At 38.5% G+C, this 19165-nt stretch overlaps 1 protein-coding gene across 8 annotated transcripts in view; it reads right to left on the reverse strand.

The window, feature by feature from the left end:
- The window catches only part of UNC5D (unc-5 netrin receptor D), a 297576-nt gene that overhangs the window by 174706 nt on the left and 103705 nt on the right, over positions 1-19165 (reverse strand). The window contains exon 1 of one of the 8 annotated variants that reach the window (XM_045007075.1): positions 13073-13150. The exons of the other annotated variants lie outside the window; for them this stretch is intronic. Coding sequence (XP_044863010.1) covers positions 13073-13118 — 46 coding nt within the window. The 5' untranslated portion in view covers positions 13119-13150. Of the gene's footprint in view, positions 1-13072; positions 13151-19165 lie in introns of those variants that run through there. 8 annotated transcript variants of the gene reach the window in all.

The following is a 19165-nucleotide window of genomic DNA, read 5'->3' on the forward strand; positions in this document are numbered from 1 at the left end:
TACAGGTAAAAGAGACATTAACCCTTAACTATCTGTTTATGACAATCTCCATTACTGAATTCAATTTTTTTTCAGTTCACTACATACCTAGATCAAGAAACTCAATCCACTTAAATTATTATCCATATATGATTATGCTATAAATTGAAGTCAGGGCTCTCAATGCAACACACTGACACTAGTCCACAGCAACGTCTCACTTACAGACTGTTAGAATACAAAACAACTGGCACCTCTCTCTAACTGGAGATTTATTCTCAGGAATATAGAAAATTAAATTAATCCTTTCAGGTAGCTTGACTGATAAAGGAGATATAGCCACATGCTTACAAATAATTCACACACATTCTTTCCCAACCTCCCATTATATTGTGATACAAAACTAAAAAAGATGCAATTCCTTTGGGCGATTCCTTGCTATAAAGGAACAGTTGCATGGATTTTTTTTTCCAGTGCAGGAAGTAGTAGTACATATTATATCATTATTTAATATCCCATACATAAGAGAAAGCTAACATGACCCCTGTTTGGTGAGCAGGATAGTGGTTTAAGTGAGACATGTTTAATAGTGGAATTTTTCTCTTAATTTGGTATGTACAGACAGTCCCCGGGTAACGCAAGACCCAATTTATGCAAATCCGCACTTACGGAAAAAGTTCCATAAGCCAGAAATAGGATTTTTGAGTTGCGGAAATTTTTGAGTAATGTATGGGTATACATTTCCGACTTACGCAAAATTCAAGTTATGCAAGGCTTTCCAGAATGGATCGATTGTGTAAGTCGGGGGCATCTGTAAAGGTCAAGCTTGTGTAAATGGACATAGCTTCACTAAGTTCAATGGAACAGCACTGATTTACACCAGCTGAGGATCTGGCCCTTGATCTTTCAATGACAAAACCTGTTTTTTTTCCTCAACAGGTGGGTTGAGTAGGCATGTGGTAGGGATCAAGGAGGGTTTTGGCTTTACAATACTTGAGTGCTAGTTGATATTTTGGTAATTTTGTTAAATATGAGTAAATTAAAAATAGTGCTTGAGTTGTGGAGATGAATCAATGCATAGCTGAAATGGGATGGGCTATAATCAAGGGTTAAAGTAAAGGGGAACTGGGAAGGAGGGAAAGCATAGTTCCCATTCCTCTACTAAACGCAGAGGGAAGCTCCCCATTCCTACCCCTGGCTTAGGTAAACAGTATTCACCCACTCCTCCTTGGCCAGGGTGGGGAAAGAACCCTCTTCCTGTTTCAACTGACCTTATCCATTGGCTCTATTTACACTATACATTTCCATTGTACTCCCCCAGCTTTGTGGGGGGTTAGATTCCTGAGCACAATTTATTAACTGGAAATGCTGCTCTGTTGTACCTTTTGCTCCATCCTGGAAAATATACAGTTTTACATGTCAGAAATCACATAAAGTTACTAGGCATTTGCTGAGAGGCACCTCATCAAGAGATTAAGCAGAAAGTCTTCTACAGATAGACTCTGCACTAGTTATTTTCGGGGGGGGGGTCCCCTCTCCTCTCCTCAGGTCACACTGGCATTGACTGGCAACTATTTACCTATCCGATCCTGCCAAATGCAACCTCTAGAAGAAATAAAGAGTCTGCCTTAAATTAATCAATTCATTACAGAAAACTTTAATCTTCATATAACAAAAGGCAGGAGGCCAGATTCGTTCCTGGCGTAAGTCCACTGAAGCCAATATTGTGATGCCAAGAATTAATTGGGCCCAACTAATCTAAGTGACCAACATTACGAGACCCAGTGGTTCCCATTTGAAAGGAGGAAAACGGGTTTACAAAATGCACAAGAGTTTTAGAAGGACAATGGACTCAGTATTGTACATATACATAGGCTGACAGTCTAGTTCCAGCACAGGCAATAGAGTGATGATATCAGTTCAAAGTGCTAAAGAAATTTTGCATAGATCATTAGTGATTAGGCAGAAAATATTTGTTTTACAATTTAAAAGGCATGATGATAAACATTACACTACGTAATTCTAGAGAGTTGAATAGCTAATGTGACATTTCACAGCACATTTTTCTGTAAATGGAAATATTTAAACATATAAGTTTAACTTTGTCACTAGTCTTTCAACATTTTACCATAAAATTTACTTGTTATCCATAGTAGGACCTATAAAGTCTTACATGAAAACTAACTGCCTCATTTGCAAAGGTGCTAAGCACCCATAGCTTCACTAAAAACCAGACCCTGGATCACCAAATGCCTTTAAAAGTTAACTATTCTTTGCTTTTATTAATTTGTCTTTCTAATCATAGATATCAAAAGACAGCAGCTCATAAAATGAATAATGGATTATACAGTTCAAACTCCACCCGAGTGTCCTTGCATGGGATATAGCCAATTCTGATAAATGTGCAAGGTATTGTATAGGATTTTCCTCAATATTAAGGGCAATGGATAATTCACTGCTACATAAATCTAGCTCTCAGAGATGCTATGCAAATCAGTGTCAGATTCCCTCAGCCTAAAATGAGACAAAGCTCTCCAAATATATGCCCTTTATTTTCATGCTGGTAGTTTCCTTAAAACCTCTGCTGTAATGCATAGCTTGAAATGCAATTTAAATAAACTCAATAGCCAAGAGTGAGGTGCCAAAGTGTAATTTGAGCAACAGAGCTTTAAATCCCTAACGATCTAATTAAAATTGAGTTAAAGAAAGCTGCAGTTGACTTTTGCTTCCTCAGGTATCTCAAACTTAAAAAAAAAATACAAAAAAGATTCAGTGTTAACACATTCCAGTGAAATACATTCAAACCACACTATATGGCATGCAATTGAGACTGAAATAAATTAGGAAGAGGGCAATGCAAGATTTCTAAATTCCTATAAAGTACAGTTCAGCAGCAGGCATTTATCATTCTGATCGAACTTTATATGTAGTAAATAGAGCTGTGAGGAAAAAGGTAATTTTGTTTCACTGAGGATTTAAATATTTCAAAATTTGGTTTCAAATTCAGAACTAAGAACAAAAATTTTGAAATTCTCCATGAAAGAAGATGGAGCCCTGGCTTGCTCCAGGAAAGTCTGTTTGGTGGGCTGTCCCAGAGATGCAGACCCCGGAAGACCTGGGGTGCCCAAGCAGCCCAGCTGTTGGACTGTTGAGGTACCAGGCAGGCAAGGTGGCAGGAAAGATCCAACAGATCTTTGTCAAAATTGAACAGTCTTTCACAAAATGTTTCAATTTTGACAAATCAGCAAATTCTGATGCTCAATAGATGTTACAGACAGTACTAGTATATATGGCTAAAGGCATACCAGTAGAAAGTGTTACAGATTATTAAAAAACATGGATATAAGCAACCTATTGACTTGGTCTCCATAACAACGGATTCATCATTTATTAACCCTTTATAGACTGTTTATAATCTGAACCCTAGTCGAAATCGTAATCATAATTTGGGTCAAACTTAAACAAAATATTCCCATAGAAATATGAGACACAGGCCAAAACTTTCAAAGCTGGTCTAAAAAATGTTGATAACCAATTTGTGTTAATTTTCACAAGAATTGGGCATCTGACTCAGGGTGTCAAAAATGAACAGAAACAAATTAGCTCTCCATCTATTATTCTCCCCCTCCCCGCCCCCCAATCTCCTGAGGGTGTTACATTTTCTAAGAATGCAGTTTAGTAGAGGTAGAGAAAGTGACAATTTCATAAAAGGAAGCTTCAGTTACTAAAAGTGCATTACTTTTATGTAATTGTATTCACTTATCACCGAAGAGGGATAAAGTTGCTTCAGCATTGATTGAATGGCACTGATGGGGTTTTAGATACCGATTCTCATTTACAGTATGACCCCTTTACACTGCCAGACTTATGTAAAAGGGCCTCAGTGTAAATGTAAATCAGGCCTTGTCTCTTTAAGAAAGCCAGATACTTGGAAGTCATTCAAAGAAAGCACCTAGTTACCTCCTCTCTATTGTGAAAGATCTACTAAAATGAAACTTCTATTTAAACAAATCCTTAACACCTACTTCTCAAAGATGCAGGTACCATTTTCTGAGTTGAACGAATCTTCATCCCATGAATTCCACTTATTGCTGTTTTTTAACTACAGCACATGACCTCTCTGTAACCAGGGGCAGCTCCAGGCACCAGCACGCCAAGCACGTGCCTGGGGCGGCAAGCCACGGGGGGCGCTCTGCCAGTCGCCGCGAGGGCAGCAGACAGGTTGCCTTCGGCGGCATGCCTGCGGAGGGTCTGCTGGTCCCGCGGCTTTGGCGGACCTCCCGCAGGCGTGCCGCCGAATCCGCAGGACCGGGGACCTCCCGCAGGCAAGCCGCCGAAGTCAGTCTGCCTGCTGTGCTTGGGGCGGCAAAATACCTAGAGCCGCCCCCTCTGTAACTTAATGATGCAGTTTTGGATGCAAGGAGAATTTACAAAATATAAACTTTCACTTTTTTTTTTAAATGTTGCTTTCTTGCCTGATATATATCTTAGGTTTTTGTGATCCTGTGCATGTATATGCTAAAAGTTTCTAAAGGACATAAGTAATATTCTCTTTGTGATTATCTCTATACATGTGTGATTTAAATCATCAAATGATATATTTGCATTTTATATTATTTATTGGTATTTGTAGTAAGGTCAATAATCAGGATCCCAGTGTGCCAAGCACTGGATAAGTACATAGCTGAAAAGAAGAGAACCACCCTCACCCTCAAAGACTTCATAATCTAAGATTATGATAAAATGCAGCAGGTGGATGAAAAATGCAAATGGAGGAAGGAGGGACTAGATAACCATGAAGCAGGCATAATTTTGTATAACAAGCTGTGGTCTCTCTGGTTCTGTAATGTATTTGTACTGTGTTAACATTACCTCTCACTCACTGTTGCAATGGCATTGTAGACTGGGGAGCTCTTCCTTAACCCACATGCCATGTACTGGTCATTATTTATCTGCAGCAGCATTGCCCTTAGTATTATTCATGCACCCAGATCCCACTCCATAGATGAGAATCATTCTAATTCTGAAACAGCATCCTAGCTGAAAACCCCAAAGAGCAATAGCTTATAAAAATTGCTTATATATTCCCCCATTTCCTCCAGAGTTAACAAATGAATTCACACAGTCAAACACAACATGGAAGGAAAACTTAGGCAACAGAGTAAAACAAAATGAGTAAAAATGCTCTAGAAGGACCACCCGACACAATTATGAGTAATGTTACAAATTAGTATGTCAAGTTACGTGCATCAAAATGTACTTGTGAAACATGCTGCAGGTACAAATCTTACAATACACTCTCCAAAACAGATTGACTTGCCAGACCCATCCTCGTAATACAATCAGGTCTCAGCAACATCTGGTAGTTTCTTACTTAATGTCCCAAAGGACACAGAACCTAATTATTATCCTTGTGGTCTCCACTATTAATTATAATTACAAATATAATAAGGAGTTGATCCATTGCATGTCCTTTTCTGACTTTGAGCCATAATGGAATCCTTTCCCCACTGACAGACCCCTCCATCCAGTTTAGATAGAAGCTTTGAAGGAATTGTGGATTCTTGCTAACAGTGGATGACCAATTGAGAGAGGGAAGATTGGAGGCCTAAAACACTATGAGACTCATCACGGTATTTACTTACCCTATTATCAGTATTTGCCAACGATAATATTAAATCAATCTGTTTATTACTATTATTTCTGTTCAACGTATCCTGTAGCTTTATTGACCTGTTCTGATTAATCCAAATATATTTGTAATTTACTAGGATATAAGAAGTAGGTGTATTTTGCAGATACATGATTAAGTGAAATAAATATTTTCAACTTTAATATCTTTACTGAAATTGAAAGACAACTGCACGGGGCTGCTTCTGCTTTAATATAAATCCCCAAATTTATAATGGATAGCCGTAAAAGGATGTTCCAGCCTCCATCCAATATGTGCTTATCTGAATGTAGGTGCAATTAATAAGAAAAACATAGAAAGCATGGCTGTGGTCTGTTGCATCATGATAACATTATTGGATCCTGGAGCATTAATTAAGTCTTAAATATGAAGAGAGGAAAGAATGCACACAGAAAATCGGAACGGCATCATTGATAGAAAGGCAGAAAAGGGTGGGGGAGAAGAGAGAGAAAGGTGCATTTAAAAAGAAGCAATGTGTTAACTTTTCACTCCCTCTTTGTGAATTAATTCATAATGCTACCCTCCATGCAACTAAAATTAAAATAGTGAAATATTCTAGCACGCTGTACTAGTAGAGAGAGACCTGCAAGGCATTTTAATTCATTTATGTTATTATAGTCTTCATACACTGTTTTCTGCACCAAAACATGATTAGCTTTCTGTAGTGCCCTCTAGTTAATTGGTTGAGCAAATAAAAAATTTCCTTTGCAATCCTTCCCCAACCTTTCTTCTCAATACCTGACAGCTGTTACAAAACCCTGAAAAAAAATAATAAGGAAATCCTTCAAAGATTAAAAGCCCAGCAGGAATGATCCATTACTTCAGTTTTTCCAATGGGCAAATATATTTTTAAATCCTGTAAACACAAGTTGCTAAGAAGTAATTTATCAACAAGCAGCATGACCAAAGTCACATATGGACAAGAAATACCCAGAAAGGTCCCAACCCAGCTACGGCTGGGAGAGGGGGAAGGGTTAGGGAAGGGTGGGTGATGCATCTCTAATGGAGCTGCACCACCACCAGGGCCAACCCTGGTGCAGAACATGTAGTCGCAATGTGGATGGCCCTGGTCTCTCAGCAATCTGCCTGGTCTGGAGGTGACAGGACTGCAAACCCTTAGTTGTGGCAAGGTGAGCTGCTCCCTGCCCCCTCCTAGATGCAATGATGTTGGAAGAATGTTTCATTTCACAGGCTTTAACATGGGAGGGGACAATATGGTCCTTTAGACTATTTTAACAGAGGTGGATATCTAGCATAATTCCTACAGAGCCCTATTCAACACCTACAGAAGGTAACCCGTTTCATCGTCTATTACACCCTGTGGAGATTTTCCATAACAGGCAAAAAGCAAAGGGATGGAGGTCCCAAACTATAGCATTCTAGATGATTATTTCAGGACCCCCGCCCCTACCAAAAATGGGATTCTATTGCTGCTTGGTGCATGGATCATTTCTTGACGTCCTTGTTCAAACTAGACTCCTTCAGCTTTGGCCTTCTGACAGTCACACATTTACACTGGGTGAAATCTGTTAGAAATGATTACAGTTTTAAACTCACATTTGCCCCAAAAGAGAGAGACAGTTCTGCTTAACAATTTGGAGACAACAATGGCCACATGAAATTATGTCTAAGCTGGGACTAGACGTTTAGTTCACGTCAGTCTTCTTTGACTTTTGCTAGATGGTAACACCTGTACCAGTTATGAACTAAAGTAGGTTACTAATATTTCTTCTATAATCGAATAAGGCCTCACCTGTTGACATATCTGTCAAAAACCTCCAACCTCCTCTCCTCCCTTATAGGGCATCTTCCCATACAGCAGAGACAAAGGAAAGGAGATGGTTAATTTTAACCACCTGACATATGGCCCATCTGAATATCACATTTTTGCCACTATATGTCACTATTCAAGTAGTATGGTAGAATATGAGTTTGATTGGTTTTGTAACCCTAAGGAGCAAAAGTAAAGTTGTAGGCTGTGGTATAACCAGTTCATTGCCACACCCACCCACCCACACAGCCAAAACAACAGTTACAAAAATAATTTGTGTTATGGTCTAGCCAATCAACTGCATTTCATTTTTTTAAACCCTATCTACCCTAGGGATTACAAGTAAATTGACTAAGCACTGTGCACTTTGGTCTTCCATAGAACAGACAGTTTTACAGAGAAGACAAGTTAACAAAAGACCACTTTGCAAGATTTGAGATCAAGAACATTTCCCCATGTGAAAATTGGTTCTTTTGAGTAAAGAAACATGAATCATCCTACTCCAGCATTTCTCAAAATGTCAGGCCAACATCCCAAGGGAAGATCTAACCGCTCCCCTAAGCAAGCTTGGAGACAGATTGATAAAAAAAGGATATTTCTCTTTTCCTATTTTTTGCATAGGACTCAGCTAAAATAGAACTTCCTGCTGTACTGCCCAATTAACATCCTCCATTTCTTTTTCCTCCATGAGGAAATGCTGCTTTATAAGTTAGCCTGACAGTTGTGTTTTTGCTCTGAGTGACAGAGAAAAAATAAATAAATAAAAGTTTTCAGGCGTCCAAGGAGGACACACTGACTCATAAGGATGTGAAGGAGATTGGATGTTGACATTCTCTCACACCACACTTTCACATTGTTCAGGGGAAGGAGAAAAGGCTTTACCTTGTCTGATGAAATGTTCTTTTTCTAGTTGTTCTTGTCAAAAGAACACAGTGGAAATAAGAAATATCTAGTGGGCAGCTTTAATGCAAATGTTTGTCAGTTACAGGCAAATTGTCCACTACCATCAAAATCAAGCTACAAATATTCTTAACATGAACTATCAAAACAGGAGCCTCATTAGCACAACAGGAAGGTCCAGATTTGAAACAAGATGCTCCCAGTTTGACAGTGTAGTAAGGATGTTTGGCAAGAAATGAATTCCCTTCCCATAATTTGATGAATAATACATACCAATGATTGTGACAGATTTAGTCAGAAGTTTGTTCCCAATACAGAGAAGACTTCATATCTCCTTTATATCTTCCCTCTTCGATACGTGCCATGACCTTCAAGTTTTGTGATTTGAATATCTGGCCTCAAATGTCAAAAGGTTTGTACAGTCAAGCCCTGCAAATTTGACGGCGGCAAGACTGGATTCACTATGAATTTCAGAATTAATGCAAGTTCAGTAAGGAGTTTGTACATCAATAACATTTCAGCATACAGAACTATTAGTCAGGGAATTAAGTAACCAAAATATTCTTAAGCAGACCTGAAAGGAGTGCCAAGTGAAAGCTGCAAGAGGATTTAGGTGTTCCAGTGAATTTTCTCCTGCTTATGTTTTCTATCTGGACACCCAAGTAAATAGGGGATTGAGGGATTTAAAAATAAAACTTGAGAGAAGTAGATAGAATAATACCACGATAGTTTACTGAAGTTATGATACATATAAAATTGCCATTCTCCCCATCTTTCCTTCCCCACCCACATTCCAATAGTTAGCTATTTCTTATTGAGTCATTGTTGTAACAACATGTGGCAAAACATTCCAAGCCAACACTGTTTTGCATCTGTGGTCCCTGTATTGCTATTAATTAAGTCTTTTACATTGCAGTGGGCAGGGACCAATTCCCAGAGCTGCAGGGTCAGGGAGGACTATTTCAGTAAACACTAATATATTTCCATATTTGAAGCCTCTAGTCAAGTCCTTGGAGGGAAGAAAACTGAAGATGTCAATAACCACCATTAACAGGGCTCCTCTGTGTTTTTTGTTTGTTTGTTTGTTTGGGATCATTCACAGATTATAGAAACGACCATTACTTTCTTTAAAAGTTACAGAAATTGCTGTTGAACATCTTTAGCACCAGAAAGCAAGTGGCTTTAAGACAAGATTACAGTCAAGGAACCCACTGTTCTGCTGACATATTGGATTCTAGACATAAGGGATTCTATTGTTTTGAAGACATTAGAAAATCTTAAAGAGGATTTAAATATGTAATTATAATTACCATGTTGACATTATAACAGGTTATGTGCAAAACTCCCATTGACTTCAATGGGGACAGAATTTCACTCTTGAAATTTAGATCCTGATTGCTCATGTTTTTTGTTTGTTTGTTTTTTAAAAAAACAATGTTTATTACTTCTCGTTGGTTGAATTAAGGTGGTAGTACATAAAATAGGATCGGAGTCCAATCTGCTAGTGCTGTACAAATACATAGGAAGAAACAGTCTCTGACCCAAGCTGCTTACAGTCAAAACAGACAAGACAAGCAAGAGCTGGGAATCATGCCTCTCACAATTCTGTCCCTAAATTCACCTTCTGTGGCCACATACCTTGGGCAGACTGATATGAGACATTCGAGTCAACAATGATTGATGGTATCTGTGTGGTTGCTGTTCCAAGTAGCATCATGTAGCACTACAGCAAGCAACTGATGGGAACCATACTTGATATGCAATATAATTCCCGTTTTCCCCCTATTTAAAATGAGAGGATTGGGTTTGGTAAAAAGGTTTCTGGACTAGTGAGTTTGATCATGTGTCTTATGAGCCTCTGCACTTCCACTGCAAAGAAGAGCAATGTACTTCAGGTACCCTTCTATTTTTATAAAATTTCCCCCAAAGCATGTCAAAGAAAATTACTGAAGATGGCATGCTGATCCATCGTCTCCAAACTCCACAAGCATGATGTTTAAGTTCAACTCCTCTGCTATTAAGAGATATGGTGCTTTATTAGCTGTAACAAACACCAACTTTCAACTAGTACTTTGATGGATAAGGTGCCAATTATATTGACAGCTCTTCCAGCTGATGCCCAGCTGGGGTTTTGTCCTGCCTCACCTGCCACGCTTTTCATTAGCAGGTAAAGTGATGTCATGGGGAGTGACACAATGAAAATCCCAAAGCTGACCCAGAGACATTCCCCTAATTCATGTATCTATCATTTAAAGAATCAGCACATATTCCTGCCCTGGATGTTTTGTCTACAATTTTATTTCTATTAATGTACTATCTGATGACCTCTAACTCTGTCTGCCAAGGTACAAAACATGGGACAAATCTCCAGGAAAAAAATATCAGTGGAAGAATCTTAAAGTAAAGCAGGATTAATTTCTATATCATAATAAACGCCCTACAAAGTGTCTAGAACCTTATTTTCCTAGCTCAGTATAACTAAATATAATGCAATAATAGTGAGATGGCACCAAGACTCGAATTCAGCAAACACTAGGACCTAAGTGTGGGTGGGATGAGGGTCTATTTTGGCCTAAGAGAAAGGATAGCTGCACTGCCCACTGGTGACTACTGGTCCTCTGGTGACCCTGCTCGTTGGCTGGAAGCAGCTGCTCCTTTCAATTTAAGAAGGAAGAGCTGAAGGGAGTGAAAAGAAGGCATACACTAATCAGACAAAGAAAGGGCATCTGTTGTTAAAGGGACAGTGTATAATGAAGGACAAACTGAACATACAGTATGGAAGAACAGATTACAATGTGGGACTGTTCACCAGACTTTAGCATCAGATCCTGCAGGAAGATAATGAGAACTTTGCAGATTAACTCAATGGACATTGGATCAGGCCCTTAATGCAAAAATATATGACACAAATATGGAAACAGCCATAAAGACAAGTATCATATTTTAATACTTATACAGCCAGGTTTGCAGAAGAGCTTTACACCCAGCAAATGAACAACAGAAAATCTGGCCCATATTTTTAGGTACCAAAAAAAGCAGCTGAGCTCTTTTGAAATATGGACTATGTGGCCCACATCACAACATTATTATTTGCATTATGGTAGCACCCAGGATCCCCTGGCTTGGACCAGTACCCCATTGTGCTAGGTGCTGTAAAAACACAGAATAAAAAACCTTACTCTACTCCAATGAGAGTTCAATCTACATTTTCAGCTGTAAGTATAAGATGGTTGAATTTTCAAGATGAGAGAGGCTGGAAAATATACAATTTAAACCAATTCACTTAGACTCCCCAAAAACTTACACTCTGCTTCTGAATTTTCCCCAGTATACTGAACTACAATGTTAATACCGTGCACATGGTATCTGATTGTCCAGAATATATAAAAGATTTTGAAACATAAGCTTCTATATGAACACAGTTCTGGAACGTGGCCCTTTTACAGGACACTAAGATACTGGTGCCTACTAGAAGTGCTTCATGGGTAAACACCATTTGGAGGGTAATTACTAGTCTTTAATTTGCATTTTTTAGGTTCTTCTTTTACTGGTCATAAAATTGAGATATTAGCCATTAAGAATAAATCAATAAATGCCAAAATTTTCCACTTACTCACATTGAGTAGTACCTTATTTTGCAGATAGTCCCATTGATTTCAGTGGCACTACTTGTGAAGTAAGGTACTATTTGATGTGAACAACCATAGCAGAATCTGTCTCTAAGCATAGAGCAGAGGTAAAATGTGCATTTAAAACTAGGTGTCCCAAAATAGCTCCTAAAAATATCTATTTCCCATATTACCAGGACAGGGAAAAGCAGCAAAAATAGATGAGACTCCCTATTACTCGCAAGCTTCAGTGAAGTAGATCAGCTAACCCAAGTGTTCCCCGCAGACCTTTTCATAAGCTCTGTTTTAAAATAATAGGTGTTTCTGCGCTCAGTAGACAAAAGTTAAAGCTAATTACCATCATTTGGAAGCCTGGCATTTACTATAAGTTCTTTCATCAATTAAAATTGTCACTTGGAAAATATTCTCTCTTACCACCATCCCACCCAAAAGGAAGAGAAAACAACAGTCAAAAACAGAAGTAAAGGAAGAACTGGAACCTCTCCAGAAACAGCCACTCCATGAACACTTCAAGCATGACACCTAGACTTCAATCTACCTCCTAATTTATTTCCACTGATTTCCATAACAGAAAAACTTAATAAAGTTCCATCTTTAGCTCAATTTTCTCTGTATTACTTTGTATAGATGGACAGTCATTGATTATTGCAGAAGAGATAGACTGGATTTGTGATGTAGGTTATCAGCACTCAAGGGAGTTAGGGGCTGATCCAAAGTCCAGTGAACTCAACTGAAAGTCAGTGGGAGTTTTTTCAGTTGGCTTCAATGGGCTTTGGATCAACTCTAAAATAGGAGATCAAACCAGAATGAGGCTTGTGTTCAGAGAGCATAAAAAGAAAGTAGCATCAGTTCTCAGAGTCATAGAACTCTGGAAACACCTGATGAGCTCAGGAGATCTGTTACACATTTTTTGACCAGTGTAGCCCAGTGGGCCATCTGACCTCTATTATAGTCACTGCTTTGCATTACATTATGCTTTATTATAGTCCGAGGAAATGCAAGGAACCTACAGACTTGTATCCTGTAAGACATTGGCTTCAACAGTTAGCATTAGGCTTGAGGCCTATGAACTTGGCATAGATAAACGTAGGTAACCCATACCTTTTGGGGAACTGGAAGTAGAGTGTAGGGGGCGGATTTTGTCCATAATGACATCAGCCAACCACAGAACATGAACTAACACATCAGCTTCTGGAAGGTTCTGGATGGATCATCCAACTGTAAGAGTGCCATGACAATGAATTGAACCTATAGAATACGCTAACCTATAGAAGAAGGGCACCTTAACATTGATAAGGGGAAGAAATAAATATAAGGAAGAGGGGAGAAACACCTATTGAATATGCATTAGAGATGGTAACATCAGCGTAACATATTATAAAAGGGGCATCCCAACCTGGGGTAGTAGGAGAGAGAGATGTAGCACTTGGGAGAGCCCAGAATGACGGACACTGGTGAGGATGAGGAAGGTGACAGTGATGAGGAAGATAATGACTAACATTTCAGGTTGTTCTGCAAGGGATGGTGAGAGTATGGATGTTCAGATGTATTTTCTGTATTCTCTCTACCCACCTTACTGAATTAGAGTGTGAGTGACTTTGCTAAATGTATTAATAAATTATATAGTTGTCAATATAAAAGAGTTCCTATAGTTTGAGTGTTGCACCTGTGCACATCGGCGTTCTCAACTATAGAATATTTTTAACAATATTGAGCCTGATCTGAGGACAAGAACCCGCCTACCCTTAAAGTGATAACTGGAAATTCTTATTCATAATTTATAGACCAGGCTACACCAGGAAAGGACTTCAAGGGAGTTGCTTGCCCACCTCTCATTTTAAATGTAATTGAGCCACTAACTCCTATAGTCTCCTTTGAAATGCCCAGCCAACAAGCATTGCTCCAAAACAAGAAATAATAAAACCTGGTTCTGGTAGCAAGGGGTCTCTCCATACAGTTGCAGTATTAAGATTTCTGAGTACGGCACTAGGGTCACTATAACGTGGAAAACAAGGAAGACCTGAGAGAAAGTACAAAGGCACTTAAAAAGGGAATACATTAGATTTAACTAAATCCAGGCAGTAGCCTATTTGCTGCCCTTCTTCATTAGTGCTTTGTAGTTTCAGGTGTGAAAAGAAGCTAAGCCTTGATTGTGATAAGACTTCCTTTTGAAATTCATGTCCTCTGCCATCATTAAAAATAATAGACAATCTTACTGTCTTAAGGATTTAATAGGTAGCTCTCTGCTCAGGATTAGAAGCATCTGGGTCTCTTGTTCTGCAGACTGATAGAGACTCTGACATTTATGGGGTGACATACATTTTCTAGGTAAGGGGTTTCAAATGTGTCCTGCTGCCAAGCATAGCCATTTGGTGGGCTGTACGCATGGCAGCTCTAGGAGCCTGCTCCAAAACCCACTGAAGTCAATGGGAGCATTTTATTTGATTTCAATGGACTTTGGATAAGCCTCTAGAAGTTTATTGTTAGTCCTTGCGATATTCTGACACTGTGCATCATACCAATGGCAGATTGGGAGAGAAAAGGATCACATGAAAGAGAGGAGCAAGAAGAGGGGGAAGGCCATAGAAACGAGGCTTTTGACACAGTGTAACATGACATCTTCCTAAGTACACTAGGAAAATGCGGCGATGAAATTACTATAACGTGGTTTAAAAGTCTGTACTCAAAAACCAGCTATCAATGGTTCACTGCCACATGGAGGAAGGGGAAGTGGGGGAAGGAATGTATCTAATGAGGCTCTGGATACTATTCAGTATTTTCATCATTTGGATAATGGAGTGGAGAGTATGCTTATAAAATTTGCAGATGACACCACGCTGTGAGGGGGTGCAAGCACTTTGGAAGATAGGATTAGAATTCAAAATAACTGACAAATTGGAGAACTGGTCTGAATTCAACAAGATTAAATTTAATATAGATAAGTGCAAAATACTTCACTTAGGAAGGAAAAAAATCAAATGCACAACTACAAAACTGGGAATAAGTGGCTTGGTGGTAGTACTGCTGAAAAGGATCTGGGAGTTATAGTGAATTACAAATTGAACACGAGACAATGTGACACAGTTGAGAAAAAAGCCAGTGTCATTCTGGGGTGTACTAACTGGAATGTCATATGTAAGACAAGGGAGGTAATTGTCCTGCTCTACTCATTCCCTTCCAACCCTCCATTCCTGTGATTCTATAAACAGAAGTAAAGGAGCGCACAAGAATCACCACTCAGACCAACCCACCTGGCAAACTACTGCTCACTGGGGCTGGGTTTAGAACCCAGCTAGTTTCTGAATCAAATCCCTGTGAATCCCTGATTTAAAACAAACAAACAAACAAAAAAAACTAGTAAGAAATCAGGGAAATCTGAAGCATATCGAGAAGTCATCAAATAAAAAGTATAACTTGTTCCAGTTCAAAACAGCAGCATACAGATGCCCTGCCCAAAAGAAGAGTGACATTTATTTTCTTAATTCCAGAATACTGTACATTTAAAATAAACTGTCGCAAAAGCTAAATTAGGATCTTACTGTTATATAGCAAACAGGACTGCACCGGGAGTTCCAACTCAGAACCTTAGACCACACATCAGGAAATTGAGGAATTGCTGCAATAACAGCAGGGAAACTATCCCAACACTTAAGTGCTCTTAGCAATGTTGTGTATGTCTGGTGTTTAGTTATGCTAAGCCCATATCAACTCACACATTTCACAGTAGGAGTTGACAGTAGCAAAATAAATAAATAAATAAATTATGCTGATCACTATAGTCTCATTAATAATTTACAAAGCCTTTGCTCTGGATCTATACTCTGCTTGAGCCAAACGCATTTTCACTCCTTTAAAAAAAAAAAGAGTGCATAGGACTTTTCCCTCTTATAAATGCAAGCTGATCCTAAAAAAAACTTTTAGAAAACTCTCGAAGATACTGTTTTTGGCTTACTTTTAATAAGCAGATGCTGTTAATCAAAAATCTATTGCAATGGACATCTGACTCACCAAGACAGACACAGATGGCTAACCCCTGATGTACTATTTATCTGTCTATTTACCTACTTATTTGGTCTCAACCGTTATAGTACCTCCCAAAAGAATGAACAATAATGCAATCTCTCTTTTTCTCTTCACTCTGCCAGGAAGAGGGAAGCTTAATGATTTTTAAAAACACACATTCAAACAATGGCAAGATTTACATGATATAATCATGGAACCACAGAAAAAAATATTTAAATTATCTATTCTATTTATTTTTTTTAAATCCCACTGGAGGTCTGTGATCTGATTTTTTTTTTGTGCATAACACCAGATTAAGGTTGCTAAATTTGTGACAGAAACAAAACTTTTAGCATCTCAAAGAGTTTGCATCCATATTTAATATGATTTTCCTGTTTAATGGCAGGAATATTTGCTTCCGAAATTTTCCCACTGTCAGAACTTCCTAAAACCAACAGCATTTTGAATTATTTTAGGAGAAAGGAGAATACTTTCAGACAGGGATGGTCGTGTGGTTAAGGGACTCAGATCTCTGTTTAATCCATAGCTGTGTCACAAACTGTGTGTGACCTTGGGCAAGTCACTCAATATTTCTGAGCCTCAGGCTCCTCATCTGTAAGATGGGCATAATACTATTTCTCTCCTCTCGCTCTTTGAGTTTATATTGTTAAGTCTTTGAGTTAGGAACTTTCTCGTGGTACATCTATGTACATCACCTAGCACAATGGGGCCCTGATTTTGGTTGGTGTCTCCAACTGGAATACAAATAAATAATAAACAAAATATAAATATATAGACAGAGAGAAACATACTACTTTAGAGCAAGCAGATAATAGATACAGCTCAAAACAAGTGAACCTTTTCAATAAGAATTTTTTTTAAGGCTATGAACATGCAGCCACCCATTTTAAATGATCAATTATGATTTTTTAAAATTAATTAATCTACAGATGATGGAACCATTTTAGCACAGGATTATCAATACTCTCAATTTCATCCATATGTTTCTGGAAGTGTCCCAAATTCTTAGGACTTAAAAGATGGAAAGTCTGTCATAAAAATACTTTGATACTTTTCACCGAGGCAAAGTAATTGACATTTTAAAAATACGTGTTTACATAAGACTTAAGAAATATTGCTTTAATACTAAAATTTGTGCACCTAGTACAATTCAAAAATATGAATTGTTTTTCTGCATGGAAAAACTTGAAATCATGAGCAATATGAAAGATGCACATGCTGCACCCCAGAGCTGCTTCAGTGAGTTTAACTCCACTTTACGTATTATCTTCACCATGAACTAACTGAGAAACAAATTGAGGGAAAGCAAGCTGATATGCATTGCACATAACCCTGGGCTAAACGTTATGGCCCTTACAGAGAAGTCATAAGGCTAAGGTTTTTGCACAGAGAGGGGAACAACTTGTAAACGCTTGACCAACTAGGTGAAATCATGCCCTAACAACAACTGGCTGACGCACTGAGCCTATTCACCCGCAAGGCCCATTTAAAAGAAATAACAAATGCTCTTGGAGTCAGTCAACCTGCAACATACCTTTATATATCTCAATACATATATGCACACATACTGAGGTCAATTCCTTGGGCTAGGAAATGAAAGCAAGCTGGTTTCTTGACTGAGCCTATACCTACCAAATGTGTACAAACAAGTTCTCCATCTCATAGATTTTAAGGTCAGAAGGGACCATTATGATCATCTAGTCTGACCTCCTGCACAATGCAGGTCACAGAATCTCACCCCCTCCCCCACTCCTGTAACAAACCCCTAACCTATGTCTGAGTTATTGAAGTCCTCAAATCGTGGTTTAAAGACCTAAGGTGCAGAGAATGTCTCTTTTAAGACAAGCAATGAGGATGACAGGGCATTACTCAGACATGATGTGAAAACATCCTATGAACAATAGTGGCTTTTCATATTTGCAAGATGCTAAAAATGGTCTGTTATCTAGCTGCAATTTGACTCAATTTCTCCCTCCTCGCCTATGAAAAGCAACATTATTAATCTAATATGTTTATCACTCACTCTGATTGAAAGAACTTCTGTTCTAAGATTTGAAGACTTATTTGTCAAGTCAGAACGCTCTATTTTAGCTTTTTAGCTAGCAACAGTGTCTGAAAAGGCGTATATAACATGATGAACCCTAGAAAAAGACCGAGATCATGACACAAGGGATTTTGGGGATGGGGAGGGATGTGGAACAAATGACTTAATAAAAATTAGAGATGAAGAGGACCTACTGGAGGTGGAGTAATTTTATGGGATTAGCTATATTATAAACATCTATATGAAACAGACATGTCTCAAACACCAGGCCACACCACTATCAAGACTATTTATCTCATTCTCATTTTTGCCAAGACTTTTCACAGGCACATCTAAAGCAGATATGGAAGATCAATGGCCAGACATGGAAGAGATGAAGTCTTAAGTCTTGTCTACATAGAAAAATGGGACAGATTTAACTAAATTGTTTTAGTTGGTGCAAGCTCCTTGTGTGGCTACTCTTATTTCAGGAGTGCCATGTATCAATTTAACTGAAGTCAGTTTCTTAATCAGCAGTGTGGGTCCATACTGTATTGTGGGAGATTTACTCCTTCAGTTGTGTCTACAATGGCTTAACTAAATCGGCTTCTAGCCATCAGAGGGATGTAAACCGCCACCCCATTGATTATCAACAAGAGTTATATGCATGCACCCAGTATCACACCATCCACCTCATCAACAAACAACACCTTTCATTCCTGAGGCACTTCATTCTTCAGTCAATAGCTGTGAAATACACACTGGGACGGGATCGTTTCATCTGCCCCTGAAATGCAGCCACATCTGGGAAAAAACCTGTTCGCTGTTTTTCAGTGCACAGCAACTCTGCATGACTGTAGGATAGAAACTGCAGAATACCATCATATCTAATAGAAACTGCAAAAGGAATCATGAAAATGGCTCTACCAGAAAGTTGTTTTAATAGAGACTAAAACCAGTAAGTTCCTGACAATATGGAGGGCTACCCAAGCACATTCAACTCCCATTGCAGGTATTGGGAGCTCAGCACAGATTTGAGTTCTTGGTGCTTACTTTACTTCTATTTATCACATTCTCTAGTTCATTTTTCCCCTTTAAATGTAATTTATTAACCACTGAAAAACTATTAGAATATATATTTAATACAA

This window comes from Mauremys mutica, chromosome 2 (genome assembly GCF_020497125.1).
Source record: "Mauremys mutica isolate MM-2020 ecotype Southern chromosome 2, ASM2049712v1, whole genome shotgun sequence".
Classification (NCBI taxonomy): domain Eukaryota; kingdom Metazoa; phylum Chordata; order Testudines; family Geoemydidae; genus Mauremys; species Mauremys mutica.